This window comes from Neoarius graeffei, chromosome 2 (genome assembly GCF_027579695.1).
Source record: "Neoarius graeffei isolate fNeoGra1 chromosome 2, fNeoGra1.pri, whole genome shotgun sequence".
Lineage (NCBI taxonomy): Eukaryota > Metazoa > Chordata > Actinopteri > Siluriformes > Ariidae > Neoarius > Neoarius graeffei.
This window is the reverse complement of record NC_083570.1, coordinates 1,067,103-1,089,979: the sequence shown is the minus strand read 5'-3', so window position 1 is coordinate 1,089,979 and position 22,877 is coordinate 1,067,103. Positions and strand designations below refer to the sequence as shown.

At 43.4% G+C, this 22,877-nt stretch overlaps 1 protein-coding gene across 2 annotated transcripts in view; it reads left to right on the top strand.

Moving 5' to 3' along the window:
• The window catches only part of LOC132876847 (adenylate cyclase type 3-like), a 33,179-nt gene extending 26,156 nt beyond the window's left edge, over positions 1 to 7,023 (top strand). For both annotated transcript variants that reach the window (XM_060913547.1, XM_060913546.1), the window contains 5 exons: positions 295 to 441; positions 2,468 to 2,584; positions 2,738 to 2,864; positions 3,096 to 3,220; positions 5,521 to 7,023. In XM_060913547.1, the coding sequence (XP_060769530.1) occupies positions 295 to 441; positions 2,468 to 2,584; positions 2,738 to 2,864; positions 3,096 to 3,220; positions 5,521 to 5,706 (702 nt within the window). In that variant the 3' untranslated portion in view covers positions 5,707 to 7,023. The remainder of the gene's footprint in view (positions 1 to 294; positions 442 to 2,467; positions 2,585 to 2,737; positions 2,865 to 3,095; positions 3,221 to 5,520) is intronic.
• The last annotated feature ends 15,854 nt before the right edge of the window (positions 7,024 to 22,877 follow it).

Genomic DNA, 22,877 nt, shown 5'->3' with positions numbered 1-22,877 from the left:
CACATTCACACCTACGCTCAATTTAGAGTCACCAGTTAACCTAACCTGCATGTCTTTGGACTGTGGGGGAAACCGGAGCACCCGGAGGAAACCCACGCGGACACGGGGAGAACATGCAAACTCCACACAGAAAGGCCCTCGCCGGCCCCGGGGCTCGAATCCGGACCTTCTTGCTGTGAGGCGACAGCGCTAACCACTACACCACCGTGCATCATTTATGATGAAGAGTGTACAATAAGCAGTGTGTGTGTGTGTGTGTGTGTGTGTGTGTGTGTGTGTGTGTGTGTGTGTTAGGAGCTGTACAGTCAGTCATATGATGAGATCGGTGTGATGTTTGCATCCATCCCAAATTTCTCGGATTTCTACACAGAGGAGAGCATCAACAACGGCGGCCTCGAGTGTCTGCGCATCCTGAATGAGATCATCTCCGACTTCGACACCGTCAGTCTCACTCTCACTCCCTCACTCATTCAGTCTCACTCCCTCACTGTCTCATTCTTATTCAGTCTCTCACTCATTCTGTCTCACTCCCTCACTCTCACTGTCTGTCTCACTCTTATTCAATCTCTCACTCTGTCTCACACTCTCACTCTGCCTTACTCTCATTCAGTCTCATGCTCTCTGTCTCACTCTGATTCAGTTTCACGCTCACTCTATCTGTCTCACATTCAGTTGCACTCTCTCATTCTGTCTCAATCACTGTCTCACCCTGTCTCACTATCTCACTCAGTTTCACTCTCTCACCCTGTCTCACTCCCTTGCTCTATCTCATTCAGTCTCACTGTCCGTCTCACTCTGGTACTATCCCAGTCTTACTCTATCTCACTCTGTCTAATACTGTCTCACTCTGATACTATTGCACTCTCACTCTCACACAGCGCTCGAAACTAACGGTGTCCCGATGTCCTGGGGACCATAAAAAATGTCATCGGGACACAAAATTATCATATCTGGGACAATCCCGGGACAATGGAAAAAAATAGATCTAGAAAAAAAGTTGTACATTAATATTATTTACAAAGCCGTAACACATACGTAGACATTCACCTAATTTGTCAATTTTAATTTTAAAACGTTAACAGCGAAAAATACATTAGTAGCTACACTTTCGATGCACCTGCATCCGTAGGCTACAGAGCAGCGCATTCTGTTCTAGAATCTTCGGCCGGAGTCCGCATTATATGGACTTGGAATGGAATTGCTACCGCACGCGCTGCGCCGACTCTTGCCAGAACAAAAACGCTTAAGTGGTTGAAGCGGACTGACCGCGGGGAAGAAACTGAAAGCCCAGACATAACGTCTCCGGGACCTTCAGGATCCAAAGTGTCATCGCCTGGTCTGCAGGCAACGCTAGCAACTGAATGAACTTAATGAACACTGTTAGACACGTTATAAAATACAACAGGAATGATGTGGATGATATTGACGGAAGATACCGTTCAACAGAATAAGTGAGTTTTCTTGGTGTCTTTCTAGTTCAGAAAGTTTAGTCAGTCAGCAGCACAACTAGGCTCGGACCTGCACTATGTTGATGTTGCTAACATTTGCACCCACGTTTCGGCAGCGAAAGTTCATAAAATGGATAACGGAAAGTTCATAAAAATGGATAACGGTAATGGATAACGGAAAGTTCATAAAATGGATAACGGAAAGTTCATAAAAATGGATAACGGTAATGGATAACGGAAAGTTCATAAAAATGGATAACGGTAATGGTGAAAATGATAAGTTTGCCTTATAAGTGCCAACAGATATTCAAGGTATAAGTAGATGAAATGAACATAAAAGGGGTCTTATTTTCAACTAAAGTGTACTGCAGATGTAGGGAGTTGAAACATTTTCTGAATGAGCTAGTTGGCCCCTTTAAATAAACGGGTATCTATTCATACAGCGAGATCGCCAAAGTTTAATAAACTGAAAATGCAATAACTGTAATTTTGAAGTAGATGATGTATAGGACATGTGTCACTTGTGTCTTGTGACTTATTGTAAAAATGATATAAAGGGTTCAAAATCGCATAGTTACAAATATAATAGTAACTTCATATGATAATATTAACCACTGGTTATTTCAGAGAGGAAAAAAATGGGGACACTATTGCTTCCATTCGGGACAATACAACACAGAATTCGGGACCACTGGGGGACACAAAGAAAAAAAGTTAATTTCGAGCCCTGCTCTCACACCATCAGTCTCATTCTCTCCATCTTACTCCGTCTCACAGTTTCACTCTCACTCACTATCTTACTCTCATTCTACCTCACCCTCCGTCTCACCCTCCCTGTCTCAGTTGTCCTGTCTGTCCTGTATAAAAGCTGGGTGTGTCCTAAACGCGTCAGTGTATGTCGTCCTGATGTTCTGATGTATTCCTGACCGACGTTACTGTTAGAATAAACTGCGTTTAACAGCGAGTTTATGAAAGTTCACTACTGTATGATCTGAACTTTGACCTTTGACCCTGATCAGCTGCTGGACCGAACTGAGTTTCTCTGCATCACTAAAATAAAGACGATCGGCAGCACGTACATGGCAGCTTCAGGACTGACGCCAGAGAGCAACACGAACGGCTACGGCAGCCGAAAGGTAACACACACACACACACACACACACACACACACACACACACACACACACACACACACAGCAGTTTAACTTTTATTTTTTAATTCAGTATCTGTGCTCACATTTTTGCTGGACATCTCTGTGTGTGTGTGTGTGTGTGTGTGTGTGTAACAGAAGGAGGATCAGTGTATTCTGGAGCGCTGGCAGCATTTAGCTGATTTGGCAGATTTTGCTCTGGCAATGAAAGTCACACTGAACAACCTCAACAAACAGAGCTTCAACAGCTTCATGCTGCGCATTGGTGAGAGCACACACACACACACACACACACACACACACACACACACACACACACACACACACAAAACTGTGTACAGTCTCATGTTTAGAGATGTTATTATTAAACTATCAAACGTCTGGTCTGTGGTGTGATTGGTGATTGAACGTTTGTGAAATTTTGTGTGAAAGTTAAAAACGGACAAAATGGACATATACTGTAGGGTATTTAATGAAATTGTGTGTGTGTGTACAGGATTGAACATGGGCGGTGTGTTAGCCGGTGTGATCGGAGCGCGGAAGCCTCACTATGATATTTGGGGTAACACTGTGAACGTGGCCAGTCGCATGGAGTCCACTGGAGTTATGGGTAATATCCAGGTAACACACACACACACACACTCAGTAGTGCATAGCTGATCACTTAGGACCTTGTAGGTGTTGGTAGATAATTGTGATGTTACTTCAGGGTGTCGGTCAAAACACACAGTTTGCTCAGCCCCAGTTCACGCTTCTTTCCTGACGTGTGACCCACCAGTACGGTGCTGTAACCATGAAGGCTCACCAGTCACAGCTCAACAATGTGTGCTTTATAACAAGAGACCAAATATTAATCAAATACATTCAACTCAAACGGCGTATTACTGGGAGGACAAAGAACTTCCCCTCATGTGGTCGCTATCGAATGTCTGATTGATCAACATACAGTACAGCAGGTCTAATGTACAACCCCGATTCCAAAAAAGTTGGGACAAAGTACAAATTGTAAATAAAAACGGAATGCAATAATTTACAAATCTCAAAAACTGATATTGTATTCACAATAGAACACAGACAACATATCAAATGTCGAAAGTGAGACATTTTGAAATTTCATGACAGCAACACATCTCAAAAAAGTTGGGACAGGGGCAATAAGAGGCTGGAAAAGTTAAAGGTACAAAAAAGGAACAGCTGGAGGACCAAATTGCAACTCATTAGGTCAATTGGCAATAGGTCATTAACATGACTGGGTATAAAAAGAGCATCTTGGAGTGGCAGCGGCTCTCAGAAGTAAAGATGGGAAGAGGATCACCAATCCCCCTAATTCTGCGCCGACAAATAGTGGAGCAATATCAGAAAGGAGTTCGACAGTGTAAAATTGCAAAGAGTTTGAACATATCATCATCTACAGTGCATAATATCATCAAAAGATTCAGAGAATCTGGAAGAATCTCTGTGCGTAAGGGTCAAGGCCGGAAAACCATACTGGGTGCCCGTGATCTTCGGGCCCTTAGACGGCACTGCATCACATACAGGCACGCTTCTGTATTGGAAATCACAAAATGGGCTCAGGAATATTTCCAGAGAACATTATCTGTGAACACAATTCACCGTGCCATCCGCCGTCGCCAGCTAAAACTCTATAGGTCAAAGAAGAAGCCGTATCTAAACACGATCCAGAAGCGCAGACGTCTTCTCTGGGCCAAGGCTCATTTAAAATGGACTGTGGCAAAGTGGAAAACTGTTCTGTGGTCAGACGAATCAAAATTTGAAGTTCTTTATGGAAATCAGGGACGCCGTGTCATTCGGACTAAAGAGGAGAAGGACGACCCGAGTTGTTATCAGCGCTCAGTTCAGAAGCCTGCATCTCTGATGGTATGGGGTTGCATTAGTGCGTGTGGCATGGGCAGCTTACACATCTGGAAAGACCCCATCAATGCTGAAAGGTATATCCAGGTTCTAGAGCAACATATGCTCCCATCCAGACGACGTCTCTTTCAGGGAAGACCTTGCATTTTCCAACATGACAATGCCAAACCACATACTGCATCAATTACAGCATCATGGCTGCGTAGAAGAAGGGTCCGGGTACTGAACTGGCCAGCCTGCAGTCCAGATCTTTCACCCGTAGAAAACATTTGGCGCATCATAAAACGGAAGATACGACAAAAAAGACCAACTAGAATCCTACATTAGACAAGAATGGGTTAACATTCCTGTCCCTAAACTTGAGCAACTTGTCTCCTCAGTCCCCAGACGTTTACAGACTGTTGTAAAGAGAAAAGGGGATGTCTCACAGTGGGAAACATGGCCTTGTCCCAACTTTTTTGAGATGTGTTGCTGTCATGAAATTTAAAATCACCTAATTTTTCTCTTTAAATGATACATTTTCTCAGTTTAAACATTTGATATGTCATCTATGTTCTATTCTGAATAAAATATGGAATTTTGAAACTTCCACATCATTGCATTCCGTTTTTATTTACAATTTGTACTTTGTCCCAACTTTTTTGGAATCGGGGTTGTACACCAAGGAGAAAGGACTTACTGACTGCTCCTTTAAGTTGCAGTGTAAACGACCTTCCACACTCTCCACACCTCACTGTTCGAACCGAACACTTCACCCAACAGCAGCGTTAAACTAGCATTCGCGTAAACAAGCCACATGGTCCGCCAATTAGCTCAGCTTCTGTACGGCGAGTCAAACAAACCGTCACAGAAAAATCCCTTCGGTTGGAAATACTCTCAGTTCATGGGAAACGAACACACCTCAGAACACACGGGTACCGGAAGGTCCACTTGGTCCTCTATTCAGACGACGTGCCTCTTTACTGACGACGACACAGCTAACATCTAATGCAGCATCTCAGTTTAGCACGGTGTACTAGGTGTGTGTGTGTGTGTGTGTGTGTGTGCAGGTGGTGGAGGACTGCTATAAGATCCTGAGAGAGTACGGGTTCCGCTTCGTACGCAGAGGACCGATCTACGTGAAGGGAAAAGGAGAACTGCTCACCTACTTCATGAAGGGAAAAGACAAGCCGCCGCCCACAAACGGCACCACCGTCATCCCACCCCTCCCCCACCAGATACCGCCCCACAATTGAACACACACACGTCCTGATGAGGCATGGTGTTCTCGAGATGCTGAGGGACAAAATGTTATCTGGTCAAAAGGGGTGGAGCTTCGTGTAGGTCTGCTCGGCGAATCAGAAACTTCAAACGTGAATAGTTTATTCAATGCGAACCTGTCAGTGCGATTGTTCGGCTACTGAGGTCGTTATTTAGTTCATTATTCTTGTTGTATTTTATTCTTAAGTAAAATGTTTATTTGTTATTTATATTTGATGTTCTCCATTGTGTAATGTGCCTTTTATTTGTTTGTTTGTTTGTTGGTTTCAGTTCGAACTGTTGCTCAAAGTTTGTTAGCTACAGGTGTTTACGGTTTACGTTATATAAGCTAACTGTTTCGCTTGCTAATATTAGCACGTTTCGTTAGCTTGTTAGCGAATGTTGCTAAACCAACATTTTACACAGTTAATGCCAATATTTTAGGCTGAGCACTCAGGTCACATGATCAGGTCGATGATTGGCTGATCAGATTTAAGTTAAGCTCCACCCCCCAGACACACCCCCACACACACACACTCAGAACAGCTGTATAAATGAAGCTCACACACTCCTTTGTCGCTTTCTGCCTTATTTTTCTCAAATCCTTTCTTTTCTTTTCTTTATCGCCGCTCATTACAGCAGTGTAAAAGTAATGGCACCTTCATTCGTCTATAGATAAATATTAACGTTCCCGTCCCGCTGGAGTTTTTACTGCTGTAACGTCTCTGGATCAGTGTTCTGCTTCTCATCGGATCACACAGCTGGAATGTCTGTCATATAAATAACCTTTACATCTCACACACACGTTATGTTAATATTCTAATCACACAATTCGGTGAAATAAAGTTCACAGGCTGAAATGATTATCGTTTTACACTACCGTTCGAAAGTTTGGGGTCACTTTGAAATGTCGTTATTTTTGAAAGAAAAGCACTGTTCTTTTCACTTTAAACTAATCAGAAATCCACTCTATACATTGCTAATGTGCTAAATGACTATTCTAGCTGCAAATGTCTGGTTTTTGGTGCAATAGGTGTATAGAGGCCCATTTCCAGCAACTCTCACTCCAGTGTTCTAATGGTACAATGTGTTTGCTCATTGCCTCAGAAGGCTAATGGATGATTAGAAAACCCTTGTACAATCATGTTAGCACAGCTGAAAACAGTTGAGCTCTTTAGAGAAGCTATAAAACTGACCTTCCTTTGAGCAGATTGAGTTTCTGGAGCATCACATTAATTTGTGGGGTCGATTAAATGCTCAAAATGGCCAGAAAAATGTCTTTCTATTCATTTTACAACTTATGGTGGTACAACCCCGATTCCAAAAAAGTTGGGACAAAGTACAAATTGTAAATAAAAACGGAATGCAATGATGTGGAAGTTTCAAAATTCCATATTTTATTCAGAATAGAACATAGATGACATATCAAATGTTTAAACTGAGAAAATGTATCATTTAAAGAGAAAAATTAGGGGATTTTAAATTTCATGACAACAACACATCTCAAAAAAGTTGGGACAAGGCCATGTTTCCCACTGTGAGACATCCCCTTTTCTCTTTACAACAGTCTGTAAACGTCTGGGGACTGAGGAGACAAGTTGCTCAAGTTTAGGGAGAGGAATGTTAACCCATTCTTGTCTAATGTAGGATTCTAGTTGGTCTTTTTTGTCGTATCTTCCGTTTTATGATGCGCCAAATGTTTTCTATGGGTGAAAGATCTGGACTGCAGGCTGGCCAGTTCAGTACCCGGACCCTTCTTCTACGCAGCCATGATGCTGTAATTGATGCAGTATGTGGTTTGGCATTGTCATGTTGGAAAATGCAAGGTCTTCCCTGAAAGAGACGTCGTCTGGATGGGAGCATATGTTGCTCTAGAACCTGGATATACCTTTCAGCATTGATGGTGTCTTTCCAGATGTGTAAGCTGCCCATGCCACACGCACTAATGCAACCCCATACCATCAGAGATGCAGGCTTCTGAACTGAGCGCTGATAACAACTCGGGTCGTCCTTCTCCTCTTTAGTCCGAATGACACGGCGTCCCTGATTTCCATAAAGAACTTCAAATTTTGATTCGTCTGACCACAGAACAGTTTTCCACTTTGCCACAGTCCATTTTAAATGAGCCTTGGCCCAGAGAAGACGTCTGCGCTTCTGGATCGTGTTTAGATACGGCTTCTTCTTTGAACTATAGAGTTTTAGCTGGCAACGGCGGATGGCACGGTGAATTGTGTTCACAGATAATGTTCTCTGGAAATATTCCTGAGCCCATTTTGTGATTTCCAATACAGAAGCATGCCTGTATGTGATGCAGTGCCGTCTAAGGGCCCGAAGATCACGGGCACCCGGTATGGTTTTCCGGCCTTGACCCTTACGCACAGAGATTCTTCCAGATTCTCTGAATCTTTTGATGATATTATGCACTGTAGATGATGATATGTTCAAACTCTTTGCAATTTTACACTGTCGAACTCCTTTCTGATATTGCTCCACTATTTGTCGGTGCAGAATTAGGGGGATTGGTGATCCTCTTCCCATCTTTACTTCTGAGAGCCGCTGCCACTCCAAGATGCTCTTTTTATACCCAGTCATGTTAATGACCTATTGACAATTGACCTAATGAGTTGCAATTTGGTCCTCCAGCTGTTCCTTTAACTTTTCCAGCCTCTTATTGCCCCTGTCCCAACTTTGAGATGTGTTGCTGTCATGAAATTTCAAAATGTCTCACTTTCGACATTTGATATGTTGTCTATGTTCTATTGTGAATACAATATCAGTTTTTGAGATTTGTAAATTATTGCATTCCGTTTTTATTTACAATTTGTACTTTGCCCCAACTTTTTTGGAATCGGGGTTGTAAATAAAAGTGTGACTTTTCATGGAAAACACAAAATTGTCTGGGTGACCCCAAACTTTTGAACGGTAGTGTAAATTCAAAGTGGTTGTAAATTCTCTGGATGTTTAGAGATAATAATCTCAGCTTTTATCATTTTATGCGAACGTTTCATGTCTGTGTGGAACAAAAAGTAAAAATAAAACTACTGTATTTGGTGCATCTTGAAATATTTTAAATAAATACAAATAAGATGCAATAAAACAGGCCTGGGTGCTGAAAACTGAGAATGAAATGAATAAATAAGAGTATAGGAGTAAAGGAGAGCGGTGGTGTATCTGTAACTTATTATTAGTGCAGTATTCCACTGCAGCTGTGCTCTCTCTCTCTCTCTCTCTCGATTCTGACGTTTCCACTGAATATTTTTTCAGGGTTGAGGCTCGGAGACGGACACAAGCGTGGAAACCTTTTATTTCAACAGGACAATCAAAGGAACAAAAAACGGCAGGCACGAAAACATGACAGTAGAAGCGAGGAACATGATGAGCATCGGCATAGAAAATAAAATCAAACGCAAGACAAACTAGCAGAAAGTGGGGTTTAAATCAGGAGGATAAGGAGTGAAAGTGAAGCAGGTGTGTGTTAATGCTGTCTATGAGCAGGTGTGTAAGTCAATGCTTGTATGTTTGAGCGAGTCGGAGGATACGGCGTACACAACAGTGGATGTGTTGCTCGAACAACATAAATGTTCAGAAACAGGAAGAGACTCAACAGAGACGTGATGCTGCTCGACTCGTGCCATGTTGCTAACGTCTCAGCTTGGGATTTTTACACTAATGGTCTCACCACCCTGCGAATTATGAGTCATATCTGGTTTTGTAGGGTTGGTGCCCCGTTAAATACATTCAGGTGCGAAAACGCCACATCCGTTACTTTTCCTTTATGGAAGACTGAGTAGGAATGAAAATTTGTTATTTATTCTTTGTTGTTTTTTAACTCAAACCTTAATGGATTATAGCCAGTGGCGGTTCTAGGATTTTTCTGAAACAGGGGCCACTATGGGGCCATATGTAACCTTCAGGGGCCAACAGTGTCGCCACTATCTTTATCCAGTGATAACGCTGCTTGAATGAACATCAATGGACGTTTTCTTTTCAACGGCTAGTTTGTGCTGTGTCCATGCAAACATGGCACTTCTGTGATGGTCAGATTTACAGTGATCTTTAAAACCACCACTTCTGCACAGTGCTTTCTTCCAATTGCAGAAGCCAGATTCGGACTTAAATACAGAATTTGGTGCACTTGGAAGTGAGAAGTGGCGGCAAGGGTAGCAAAAAACAGAGTCTTTAGAGATAGAATACTCCAGCCACGTAAAGTCTTTGTACCACGCTTCATTGAATCCTCTCTTCCTGTTTCCCTGCTCTGTCTTGGGGAAGACCTTGAGGACAGGTTGCTCTGGACTTGGAAATGTCTGCATGTTTTTTTGTTAAATGAAAGTACAACCCCGATTCCAAAAAAGTTGGGACAAAGTACAAATTGTAAATAAAAACGGAATGCAATCATTTACAAATCTCAAAAACTGATATTGTATTCACAATAGAACATAGACAACATATCAAATGTCGAAAGTGAGACATTTTGAAATTTCATGCCAAATATTGGCTCATTTGAAATTTCATGACAGCAACACATCTCAAAAAAGTTGGGACAGGGACAATAAGAGGCTGGAAAAGTTAAAGGAACAAAAAAGGAACAGCTGGAGGACCAAACTGCAACTCATTAGGTCAATTGGCAATAGGTCATTAACATGACTGGGTATAAAAAGAGCATCTTGGAGTGGCAGCGGCTCTCAGAAGTAAAGATGGGAAGAGGATCACCAATCCCCCTAATTCTGCGCCGACAAATAGTGGAGCAATATCAGAAAGGAGTTCGACAGTGTAAAATTGCAAAGAGTTTGAACATATCATCATCTACAGTGCATAATATCATCAAAAGATTCAGAGAATCTGGAAGAATCTCTGTGCGTAAGGGTCAAGGCCGGAAAACCATACCGGGTGCCCGTGATCTTCGGGCCCTTAGACGGCACTGCATCACATACAGGCAAGCTTCTGTATTGGAAATCACAAAATGGGCTCAGGAATATTTCCAGAGAACATTATCTGTGAACACAATTCACCGTGCCATCCACCGTTGCCAGCTAAAAGTCTATAGTTCAAAGAAGAAGCCGTATCTAAACACGATCCAGAAGCGCAGACGTCTTCTCTGGGCCAAGGCTCATTTAAAATGGACTGTGGCAAAGTGGAAAACTGTTCTGTGGTCAGACGAATCAAAATGTGAAGTTCTTTATGGAAATCAGGGACGCCGTGTCATTCGGACTAAAGAGGAGAAGGACGACCCGAGTTGTTATCAGCGCTCAGTTCAGAAGCCTGCATCTCTGATGGTATGGGGTTGCATTAGTGCGTGTGGCATGGGCAGCTTACACATCTGGAAAGACACCATCAATGCTGAAAGGTATATCCAGGTTCTAGAGCAACATATGCTCCCATCCAGACGACGTCTCTTTCAGGGAAGACCTTGCATTTTCCAACATGACAATGCCAAACCACATACTGCATCAATTACAGCATCATGGCTGCGTAGAAGAAGGGTCCGGGTACTGAACTGGCCAGCCTGCAGTCCAGATCTTTCACCCATAGAAAACATTTGGCGCATCATAAAACGGAAGATGCGACAAAAAAGACCAACTAGAATCCTACATTAGACAAGAATGGGTTAACATTCCTCTCCCTAAACTTGAGCAACTTGTCTCCTCAGTCCCCAGACGTTTACAGACTGTTGTAAAGAGAAAAGGGGATGTCTCACAGTGGGAAACATGGCCTTGTCCCAACTTTTTTGAGATGTGTTGTTGTCATGAAATTTAAAATCACCTAATTTTTCTCTTTAAATGATACATTTTCTCAGTTTAAACATTTGATATGTCATCTATGTTCTATTCTGAATAAAATATGGAATTTTGAAACTTCCACATCATTGCATTCCGTTTTTATTTACAATTTGTACTTTGTCCCAACTTTTTTGGAATCGGGGTTGTATTAGACCGCTGTACACACCTCACACGGTGTATGGTTACAACAGCAAGAGAAGAGAACCGTCATCATCATGCCATCACTTATAAACAGTTTTTTTTTTGACCGCTAAGTGAATCTATGTATGTATGTCTGCAAATGTGTGCAATATATTGGATCTGTGAAATGCGTATTACGTGTATGTGGCTAGACACCTTAATTTTCTTCTGGAAATCTGGATCAATAAAGTACCTCTACTCTACTATTGTTAAGCAATGCATAGTTGTTGTCAACTGACAACTTCAACAGGATGCTGGGCATACAGTACTGTACATACCATCAGGTCCAGGTGGCGCAGCACAACTTGTCTGCTCTGACCCCTCTGCTAGGCACTGGGACATGTCTACAAAGAGCAAATGGAAAAGAATGAAACAATCTCAGTCAGTGCAATACACATTGCCTGTAATCTTTAAGTCATATTTTAAGACGAACGCAGCTTACCATTGGAGGAAGCACTATCTGCGGACTGTGGTCCGGGTCGTTCTTGTGGGTTGAAGCAGTCAGGTTCACCCTCACTCTGGCTTTCATCATTTGAACCTGCACCATCCGATAGAGCTAATACAGAAATATGTCACAAAATAAATAACCCGTATTTCTATAGACCCCTTCGCATGTCTGTAAACAAACCGACCGTTGCCAGGATGCGTGCGCAGCCTGGACTCGGAAACAATGGCGCTGCCCATAGACCGGCATTATGAGCTGTCAGATTATGCCAAACAATTGTCGTTACAAGATCGAGAATGCTACATAAATAAGTTAACTCTAACAAGTGGACATCGCCTACCGGATCCGCATTTAATTAAAGAGTGGACAGACGATGTTAGTACTGTAAGTTCCCTGGTATACAATGGCCAGATATATACTCGTACCTTATTGACCAGACTTCAGTGTACACCCACGAAAAACTTCGTGCCTACAAGTCTTTACACGCATATGATTGTTATGATGGCACAAAATCTGGACTGCTTGAGTCAAGCGAGACCTCTCCTACAAACAAAATTGCATGCGAAGCTGAGTTAACATGCTAACAACATTGTGTAACTATGACCCAGCTAATCAGACAAACGTTACCAAAATATTTTGCTACATCAATAAACGAAGACGAGAAAGAATAAAAAAGAAAGATTTAATAAATAGCCTGATCTTACAGTACCTGTGATGAAGTGGGCGCTGCAAACCCGCGCATTTTTGATGGTGCTTTCATCCCAGTCTACACGTTTGATGGCTTGTAGCCATAGACGTCGGCGATTTTTTTGGAATGGGTGAGACCCTGCTGGAATTCTGTACGTTTTTGACACCCGACAACACAACAACTAGGTATTTCTTCCAAATATTTCTTCTCATCTCTACCGTCGCGGAGTCTTTTTTGGGTCCAGCGCAATTTCCTCTTACGTATGAATGACGTTTACTGCGAAGGGGTCTATTCAAAATGCCATCTGACAACTACCAATTTAGTTATTTTAATAAATAAAATGCAATTAAGTACATTACACCCATACAACATGGCATCATTACCTAGAGGGTTACTATTACAGCTAAAGTTGAACTACATACAAGTCTAGAACTAAAGTCGACCCTTAAACTGTGCATGTCTCCTCTATGCAATCTCAATTAGTACCATTTCCAGAAATACCGGTACAATATATTGTATTATTTGTAGTCATCTGGGTTTGCCTACTACATCATGTTTTCTCTGACCTGGTGAAGAGGGGCTTGGGCTAGCAGACTGGTACTGCAGTTGTTGACCGTCCTGTGGCGCTGGTGCCCAAGGGCGCAGATGGCACTGGGGACGGGGGGGGCATGTCCCCCCCAGATTTATAGTGACCCTTATCTGTCCCTCCCACCCACCGTCCCTACGTAAGGCGCCAAACATAGGTAGAAAAAGTGAGGATTAATGTTCCGTTAGTTAGGCTAACTTACACTGCAGCACAAAGTTGAAATGGCAGTAGCCTTGTCTGTGATCAATCCATTACACCGATTCAAGAAGGGGAAAGGCTGGAACAGATCCTTACAGAGTTGGGAAAGCAAGGTGTTCAATTTTCCACGTGATTCTGGGTTAAAGGACCCATGGCATGGTGGTTTGTTGATGCTTTAAACGGGCTCGTGGAGGTTTCCGGATGTTATATCCGCAGCCTTTCTCGAAATGAACCCTCGGCACGTAGATATAGCCTCCTGGGAGAAAGCCCCATTTCAGCGCTTTTCCCAGTGCGTCGTTTTGCTAATGAGAAGCAGGAGGCGGGGAAGGGTAGACGGTGGGGACGGGTCTTATCGTTAATATTCATGACATGTAAACGTGTTACCTCTGATTGGCTAACAGCACTGTGACGCTACCTCCAGTGGGTCAGAACAAGCGGATGTGGGTGTCTTACTATGGCGAGAGAGAAGGAACAAACCGCGAAGGGAAAAATACCGCGCGCTGACGTCATTAAGGTGCGACGCGAGGAAATAAAATAAATTCAACAAATGTTTGGGTTTTTACTGAACAAACAAACAAATAAAATGAACGAGTGACTTAAAAAAAAAGAATGTGGTTTTGTAGCGCAGAGTACCTGGCTAACTGCAGGAAGCGGTTAGCTGCACAGCTAATGTAGCCATTGCAAGGCTAACGCACCGATTTTAAAACACGGCAAAACGACTTAACAGTTCTACACTTACTTGTTGGGTGTTTGAGGCTGATGCGGCAGGGATGCTTGGTACGGACCCAGGCTTCAGTGACAGTTGATGTGCAAAACCTGCCCTGTACTGTCCCAAGTTGTGGAAACATTCCTCAGGAAAATGCTTCCGACAAACATACACCGTCTTAGGTAGACTCGACGGCGTATTATTGGAGTAAATAAAATGAAGCCACTGCGTCTTCAGGGGCTCTCCCGTCGGCAGTAAAAACAGACTCTTTTCTGTGTTGTCACATCCATGTACAGCGCAACTTCCATGTTTGGTGGCAACTTTTGAGCTGGGCGGGGCAATCCATACAGTGGGTGGGAATCCAGAGGGGGGGCGTGGGGATCATCTCCGTTGCTGACGTAGTAAAGGGAAGAGCTTCTCAACGCGCCGTTTTGACGCGCCATTCTCAAATGTTGGGCATAGTTTGGTTTACACATTATGAAATTTCTAGCCACTGGGGTGACTTAAGAAGGTCAGAGGAACTCATTTTAACGTTAAAAAACCTCAGAAAGTGAACATTTCATGCCATGGGACCTTTAATAACACTGCACAGCTCATCCATTTGATAGCAACGGTGTTTCTGCTACGACTAATGGTGCGTTCAGTTGTACTCGTAAGTTGGAAGTTTGAAGTCGGAAAAGCACGGAAATCTAGCATCTACTAGCATAAACGTTGGGGTTTTCGTTTCATTTCATTAACTGTCCATTTTTTTTTCGAATTCCATGTTCCATGATGTCCCAGTTTTTAAACTGGGAAGCGGCGGAGAGATGGTTTTGGGACCCATTGAGCCTGCTTCTAGACGGTCAATTTGTTTGGCTGCAGAGGGAAATTTTTTTTTCTATCAATTTTGTTGATTGGAAAAAATACTTTTTATTTTTATTTGTGTGAATCTGTTGTTCAAGTGTTTATACTTCTGTTTTCATACACTTTTTATGTTTCTAATCATTTACATGAAGGCACGAGTGTGAATCATTTCAATTTTATTTTGCTATTAATTTTGGACGTTCCCTTTTTGTTAGAAGTTACAGTTAAAGTTTCTGTGATGAGATTCTTCATCCTGCTGAGATCAGCAAATGTTTAAATAAAACATGCAGAAGACATGAAGTTTTGGAGCCTGATTAACATAAAAGACAAATAACAATTTGATCATGTATGGCTAGTGTTGACCAGGTAGACCTTTGTCTATGGAATCAATTTTGTGCCAAAATGTTCATACAATACTTTTGAAATATCAAACAAAAATGACAAATCAAAATACAAAAAAACAAAGTCAATTTTTTATTGACTTTTATTGAATTTTTTATTTTTGTTCCGCGTCTTTCTCGGTTTTGTTTGGCGCAATTTATTTTGGTTGCGATTCCAGCTTTCTCGTTTGCGCTCCCTGACTTTTTGCTTGCAGTTTTGGCACAAACTTCACGTGTGGGCGGGCTGTCCAGGAACGCATTCCCATTGGCTAACTTGTGTTTGACTGACAGCTACGCTCAGCCATTCCCTACTAGGATTCTGGCGGACTGTTTGACGAGTGACCGATCCATTGACGGTAAACAAGGATGGAGTGGACTTCAGTGGCGACTATGATACTGAATTAATTCAACAAAGTGTAAATTCAATATCATAGTTGCCCATAGTTGCAACATCAGTCTCGTCGCCAGTTGTACTGACGCAACAGGCGCACTGCCACCAACAGTTTGGGGGTGGAACTGCACCAGTGATTATTGAATTCTCCGGTTGTTCTTCTCACCAGTTGATTGACAGAACAGGGGCACTTCAGGGGCCAATCAAATTAGAGGCAGGGCCACGGCCCCTGTGGCCCCGCCCCTGCAAATAGCAAATGCAAATTGCTTTTACTGACATTTTGTCGTTGAACCATAACACCGTCAACGCTTGCGCAGGGTGAAGCACTTATACTTACACATAACATTAACATGTCCTCTAGGAGGCGCTGTGACAAGAAACACACCTGAACTTCCTGCTTTTTAACGATAAACCAAGTGAATTCTGATGAAAAGCATTTCTGTGATTTCGTGTATTGTGCAAGACGAGCGACGCGAAGTGAAAGTCCCACTGCATGCTTGGGACGGAGGCACAAAAATAACACCATAGTGTTTAAACGCCACAGGATTAAACTCATGACCTACAGAGCCTCAGACTTTATACATTTATATTAACACAATATCCTGAGAGCAGATTTTGGATTTTCACACAGAAGAAAGAGCAGTGATGTGCCACGCTGACTAGATGGCCGACCAACGGCGGGTGGTGTGGTGTGCTGTGGTGTGCGTCACTGTGACATGGAGTTACAGTTCTGTCGAGGAGCACGGCAGGCTGCGGTGCAGGGGTCGGGGTCACGCCTTACCCTCCGTTGTTAAAGGGCAACTGAAGAAAATTTTTTTTATCATCAAAATTCTATTTCTCGTTTTATAAAATGTAGGAATGCATTTCTGACAGCTATTTTGTTGCTGCTATAGCAAGTTATGAGTGTGTGAAATACGCTCTGTAATATATCAGTCCACATGTCAAAGCAATAGCCGTAAACGAGATTCACTGAGACCTGTGCGAGACATCGTAGGACGGAAGTAAAACGTACAGCGGAAATCAAAGTCACCAACATCTGCCAACGTTGTCAAAAGACGCGCGCGCCCTCTTTCGAATGCTGATGTAATCAAGCCGGAAGTTTTCCGTGTCTGAAATCGCTCCCTACTCACTATATAGGGCACTATATACCGGGGACGCCATTTTGTAGTGCTGTCCGAAACCTTAGTGAGGATTATGTGGGAAGTGCGCTCGGTATAATATGTATTTATCACAAAAATACAGTGGTGCTTGAAAGTTTGTGAACCCTTTAGAATTTTCTATATTTCTGCATAAATATGACCTAAAACATCATCAGATTTTCACACAAGTCCTAAAAGTAGATAAAGAGAAACCAGTTAAACAAATGAGACAAAAATATTATACTTAGTCATTTATTTATTGAGGAAAATGATCCTCTGTGAGTGGCAAAAGTATGCGAACCTCTAGGATTAGCAGTTGATTTGAAGGTGAAATTAGAGTCAGGTGTTTTCAATCAATGGGACGACAATCAGGTGTGAGTGGGCACCCTGTTTTATTTAAAGAACAGGGATCTATCAAAGTCTGATCTTCACAACACGTTTGTTGAAGTGCATCATGGCACAAACAAAGGAGATTTCTGAGGACTTCAGAAAGAGTGTTGTTGATGCTCATCAGGCTGGAAAAGGTTACAAAACCATCTCTAAAGAGTTTGGACTCCACCAATCCACAGTCAGACAGATTGTGTACAAATGGAGGAAATTCAAGACCATTGTTACCCTCCCCAGGAGTGGTCGACCAACAAAGATCACTCCAAGAACAAGGCGTGTAATAGTCGGCGAGGTCACAAAGGACCCCAGGGTAACTTCTAAGCAACTGAAGGCCTCTCTCACATTGGCTAATGTTAATGTTCATGAGTCCACCATCAGGAGAACACTGAACAACAATGGTGTGCATGGCAAGGTTGCAAGGAGAAAGCCACTGCTCTCCAAAAAGAACATTGCTGCTTGTCTGCAGTTTCCTAAAGATCATGTGGACAAGCCAGAAGACTATTAGAAAAATGTTTTGTGGACGGATGAGACCAAAATAGAACTTTTTGCTTTAAATGAGAAGCATTATGTTTAGAGAAAGGAAAACACTGCATTCCAGCATAAGAACCTTATCCCATCTGTGAAACATGGTGGTGGTAGTATCATGGTTTGGGCCTGTTTTGCTGCATCTGAGCCAGGACGGCTTGCCATCATTGTTGGAACAATGAATTCTGAATTATACCAGCGAATTCTAAAGGAAAATGTCAGGACATCTGTCCATGAACTGAATCTCAAGAGAAGGTGGGTCATGCAGCAAGACAACGACCCTAAGCACACAAGTGGTTCTACCAAAGAATGGTTAAAGAAGAATAAAGTTAATGTTTTGGAATGGCCAAGTTAAAGTCCTGACCTTAATCCAATGGAAATGTTGTGGAAGGACCTGAAGCGAGCAGTTCATGTGAGGAAACCCACCAACATCCCAGAGTTGAAGCTGTTCTGTACGGAAGAACGGGCTAAAATTCCTCCAAGCCGGTGTGCAGGACTGATCAACAGTTACCGCAAACGTTTAGTTGCAGTTATTGCTGCACAAGGGGGTCACACCAGATACTGAAAGCAAAGGGTCACATACTTTTGCCACTCACAGATATGTAATATCGGATCATTTTCCTCAATAAATAAATGACCAAGTATAATATTTTTGTCTCATTTGTTTAACTGGGTTCTCTTTATCTACTTTTAGGACTTGTGTGAAAATCTGATGATGTTTTCGGTCATATTTATGCAGAAATATAGAAAGTTCTAAAGGGTTCACAAACTTTCAAGCACCACTGTACATGCATGTATTTATTATTTTGAAAACCCACCAGCCGCCTGATCTGGCATGTTTTAATTGTGCGACAGTAATGACGTAAATACCAGCATGAAAAAAAGGTCAGTCCCAGCTTGGGTCAGCCCACTGACCTTAATTTTGACCACCCCACTGGCATATGATGTAGCAGATATGCGTCTCTCAAGAGTTCACTATGCGCCATTGCCATTGGGGGATGCAAGTATGGAAGAGAGCAGCCTACTTACCCACAGTCCAGGGTTAGCATCCCTTGATTGTGGATCTTTATACCTGCTACTAACCCTGAAACCAGCGCGATGGACTCGTCCTTATCCTGCCGTCTTTCCAACTTTTCTCTACTCCACATTGGTTTGAAGTCATATGGAATAATCTCCATCACTGATGACGCTGGCAAATCTTGAAATTGATCTAAATTGGAATGATCTGGCTGCTGTGTAAAGAGTTTTCAAAATGGCGGCGCTGGCACTTCACGTTTGAAGTCTCGCACAAGTCTCATGAAGATCGCGTGGATAAGGGTAGTATCTCACTGGGCGGCGACTAGTTGGAGACACAACAGTTGCGATAAAATATGCGAATTAGTGACAATTTTCACTGAACTGATATTCGCATATTTTACCGCCATTGTTGTGTCTCCAACTAGTCGCGGGCTGTCGCAGCCCGGCTTTCCCTCGGCAGGCAGGGAAGTAGAGGAAGCCTCACGGAAACTGACTTGAGAAGGGTTCGCGACGGCTTTGCGACACCAGCGACGCATTTGCAGCTATTTTGAGAGAAATTTTGTCGCACGAATTTTTTGAACACGTTCAAAATTTCAGCGACGAAGGAGCGACACTTTACGACTCATGTGAGGAAATTGAGAAGCCCCGCGAATGTTTCAAGACACTTTTGAAACTCTCTCGCGAATGACATTCGCAATTTGTCGCAAGCTGTCGCAGCCCAGTGAGATACTGGCTTAAGCGACGCCTGCTGTGGACCAAACGAACTACATTCAACCGAAAAGTGACATCAAGTCATGATATAACGTTAATAAAACTGAAAACGTAATTGAATAAGACTTTAAGAAATAAAGCGAGTTTAAAAATGACTTCAGGACTGCAGTTGACTTGCTGACTTTGGGACCGCGGTTGTCGTGAACGGTTTTGCGCTCGGGTTTCCATTGCTGGGGAGGTTTATAGCATCAATGAAGCTGACTTTATGTTAAAACTGTTAATGTTATAGTCATGCTGTCTGTTGTTGCCCAAATGAGGATGGGTTCCCTTTTGAGTCTGGTTCCTCTCGAGGTTTCTTCCTCATGTCTAGATCAAAAGGTGCAGGCTATCTGCTGGTACCTCGTATAGTGAAGGCTACATCAGGGGGCGGAGCCTTTTCTTACAAAGCCCCACAGTTAGGGAACAGCCTTCCAAGTAGCGTTCAGGAATCAGACACAGTCTCAGCGTTTAAGTCTCGGCTGAAAACACATCTGTTTAGTCAAGTCTTGTGTTTATGAGGTAAAGGAGTAGATCTGGAGGATCCTCAGACAGAGTGTTTTGGTAAACTGGGATGTATGGATGCTGTCAGTCCCCACTCGCTTGCTCACTCGAGTTTGTTGACGGTGTAGTGGCTGCTGCTTTATGTCCCGGGGCCCCTCATGCCTGTGTTACCTTCTGGCTCTCTCCTTTTAGTTATGCTGTCATAGTTAGTTGCCGGAGTCCCTGCTTGTACTCGGTGCAATATGTATACTGTTCCTACTTATTCAGGTGACATTAGGCATACCTAACAACCTGTGTTTTCTCTCCGTCTCTCTCCCCCCAAATCCGTCCCTCTGAGTTACATGTCGGTCCTGGGATCGAGATGCTGAACCTCTTCTGCTCCTCAGACCTGCCTGATCCATCCTGGTGCCCTGTGTCTGGCTGGAGTCTCATCGCATCGCTCCTGTGGAGGACGGCCCCATGAGGACAGTTGGGGGTCGCACCTGGAGGATGCTCTGGACTCTTGCAGTGGTACTTTTGTGGCTGGGGACTGCGGTTGTCATGAACAGTTTTGCGCTCAGGTTTCTGTCAGTGGGGGGTTTATAGCATCAACGAAGCTGAATTTATGTTAGGACTGTTAATGTTGTAATAATTATAATAATAGGTTCAATTTATATAGCGCCTTTCTCAAAACCCAAGGTCGCTTTACAATTATAGACAGAAAAAAAAACCCCACCAAATAGGGGTCAGGATGTCATTCCAGTGGTGTAGCAGCCACAGTCCCACCAAAAGGCGCACGAAAACAAGTCCCACGCCGCCAGCAACATCGCTCGAACACCACACCATGGATCCACAAAGCGAGCACAGAAGCACCGCCACGCAGAGCGCTGGCGTGTCCCAAACTGCCTGCACAGCCGCTACGATGCCACCGAGCAACATCACTCGGAACATCACGCTAAGCACTAAAGCACAGAACGCTGGACAACCACGATGTTAAAACGAGCAACGAGCTCACTGCAGTCCACAGCTGGGAGCGCAGGCATCACCCACAGCGAACCAAGGCCTGGAGGGAGCCGACGCCCAAAACTGGGTCTGGAGCTACACCATAACCGGCAGACAAAACACTCAAACAAACATCAAACTACACAAACACACAGAAAAAAAGTAAAAATAAAAAAGGAGAGAAAATAAAATAAAATAAAAAAGCTCCTGTGAGAAGCGGCAGCCAGAATGCGCACGACGTACTCTCAACCGGAAACAGAAATGAAAAAACAAAACAAAACCCAGGATTAAAGATCCTGGAATGTTGTAGTCATGTTGTCTGTTGTTGCCCAAATGAGGATGGGTTCCCTTTTGAATCTGGTTCCTCATGTCGTCTGATACCCCTTTTCCACCAAATCAGTTCCAGGGCTGGTTCGGGGCTGGTGCTGGTTCACAGCTCGTTCAATTTGCCAGCCAGCTGAGAACCAGTTTGCTTTTCCATAGCTCGCGGTGCTAAGGGGAGCCATGTCATTACGTCACTGCGTTTGCATAAACCTTGGCGCGAACATCGAAGCAACAACAACAACACAAAACCCTTTTCCACCAAAGCAGTTCCAGGGCTGGTTCGCAGCCAGTGCTTAGTTTGGAACTGGGTTTTCTGTTTCCACTGACAAAGAACTGGCTCTGGGGCCAGAAAAACCGGTTCCAGGCTAGCACCAACTCTCTGCTGGGCCAGAGGAAAGAACCACGGGGGGTGGAGTTGTTAAGACCAACAACAAGAACACGAAAGATCGCTATTTTTAAGCGGCGAGAAGCAGCAGCTGTACAAACGCGAAGTCATCCATTATTATTATTATTATTATTATTGCTGTTGTTGCTTCTTCCGTGTTGTTTTTGCTTCGATATTCGCGCCAAGGTTTATGCAAACGTAGCGACGTAACTGACGTGGCTTCCCTTAGCACCGCGAGCTATGGAAAAGCAAACTGGTTCTCAGCTGCCCCCGAACCAGCCCTGGAACTGATTTGGTGGAAAAGGGGTAACGGAGAAGAAGAAGCAGCAACAACAATAATAATAATAATGGATGACTTTGCGTTTGTACAGCTGCTGCTTCTTGGCGCTTAAAAATGGCGATCTTTCGCAGTCTTGCGATTGTTGTTGGTCTTAACGACTCTGCCCCGCCGCCGATGTAAGCGGTTCTTTCCTCTGGCCCGGCAGAGAGTTGGTGCTAGCCTGGAACCGGTTTTTCTGGCCAGTGGAAACAGAAAACCCGGTTCGAAACTAAGCACTGGCCCCCGTCGCCACAGGTTTCATCGCCGGGGATGAAATTCGCGCGACAATGTGTGGCACAGATACACTCGACTCCTCCTTTCATAATGAACTGATTCATGGACGCGTTAATAAACACTAAGATTAGAGTTAAAGGAGCTGAAAGCTGTGGAGAGTCTTTTTCTTCCTTCCTTGTACGTCACTAAAGATTTCTCTCACTTCCGCCATCACTGTGACGTCGCCGCTTCGCTGCTCTATAGGAATTTCCGGTGACGTCAGCGCGTCTGGACTCCATTAGAAGCTGCAGCTGTTTGGAGAGAAACAACAACAAGGAGAAGAGAAAAAGAAACGCGACGCTTTTTTTTTTTTTAAATCTTTTCTTTTCTTGCTTTCTTCTCCGCCTGACAGTCACGGTGGAGTCCTGAGGC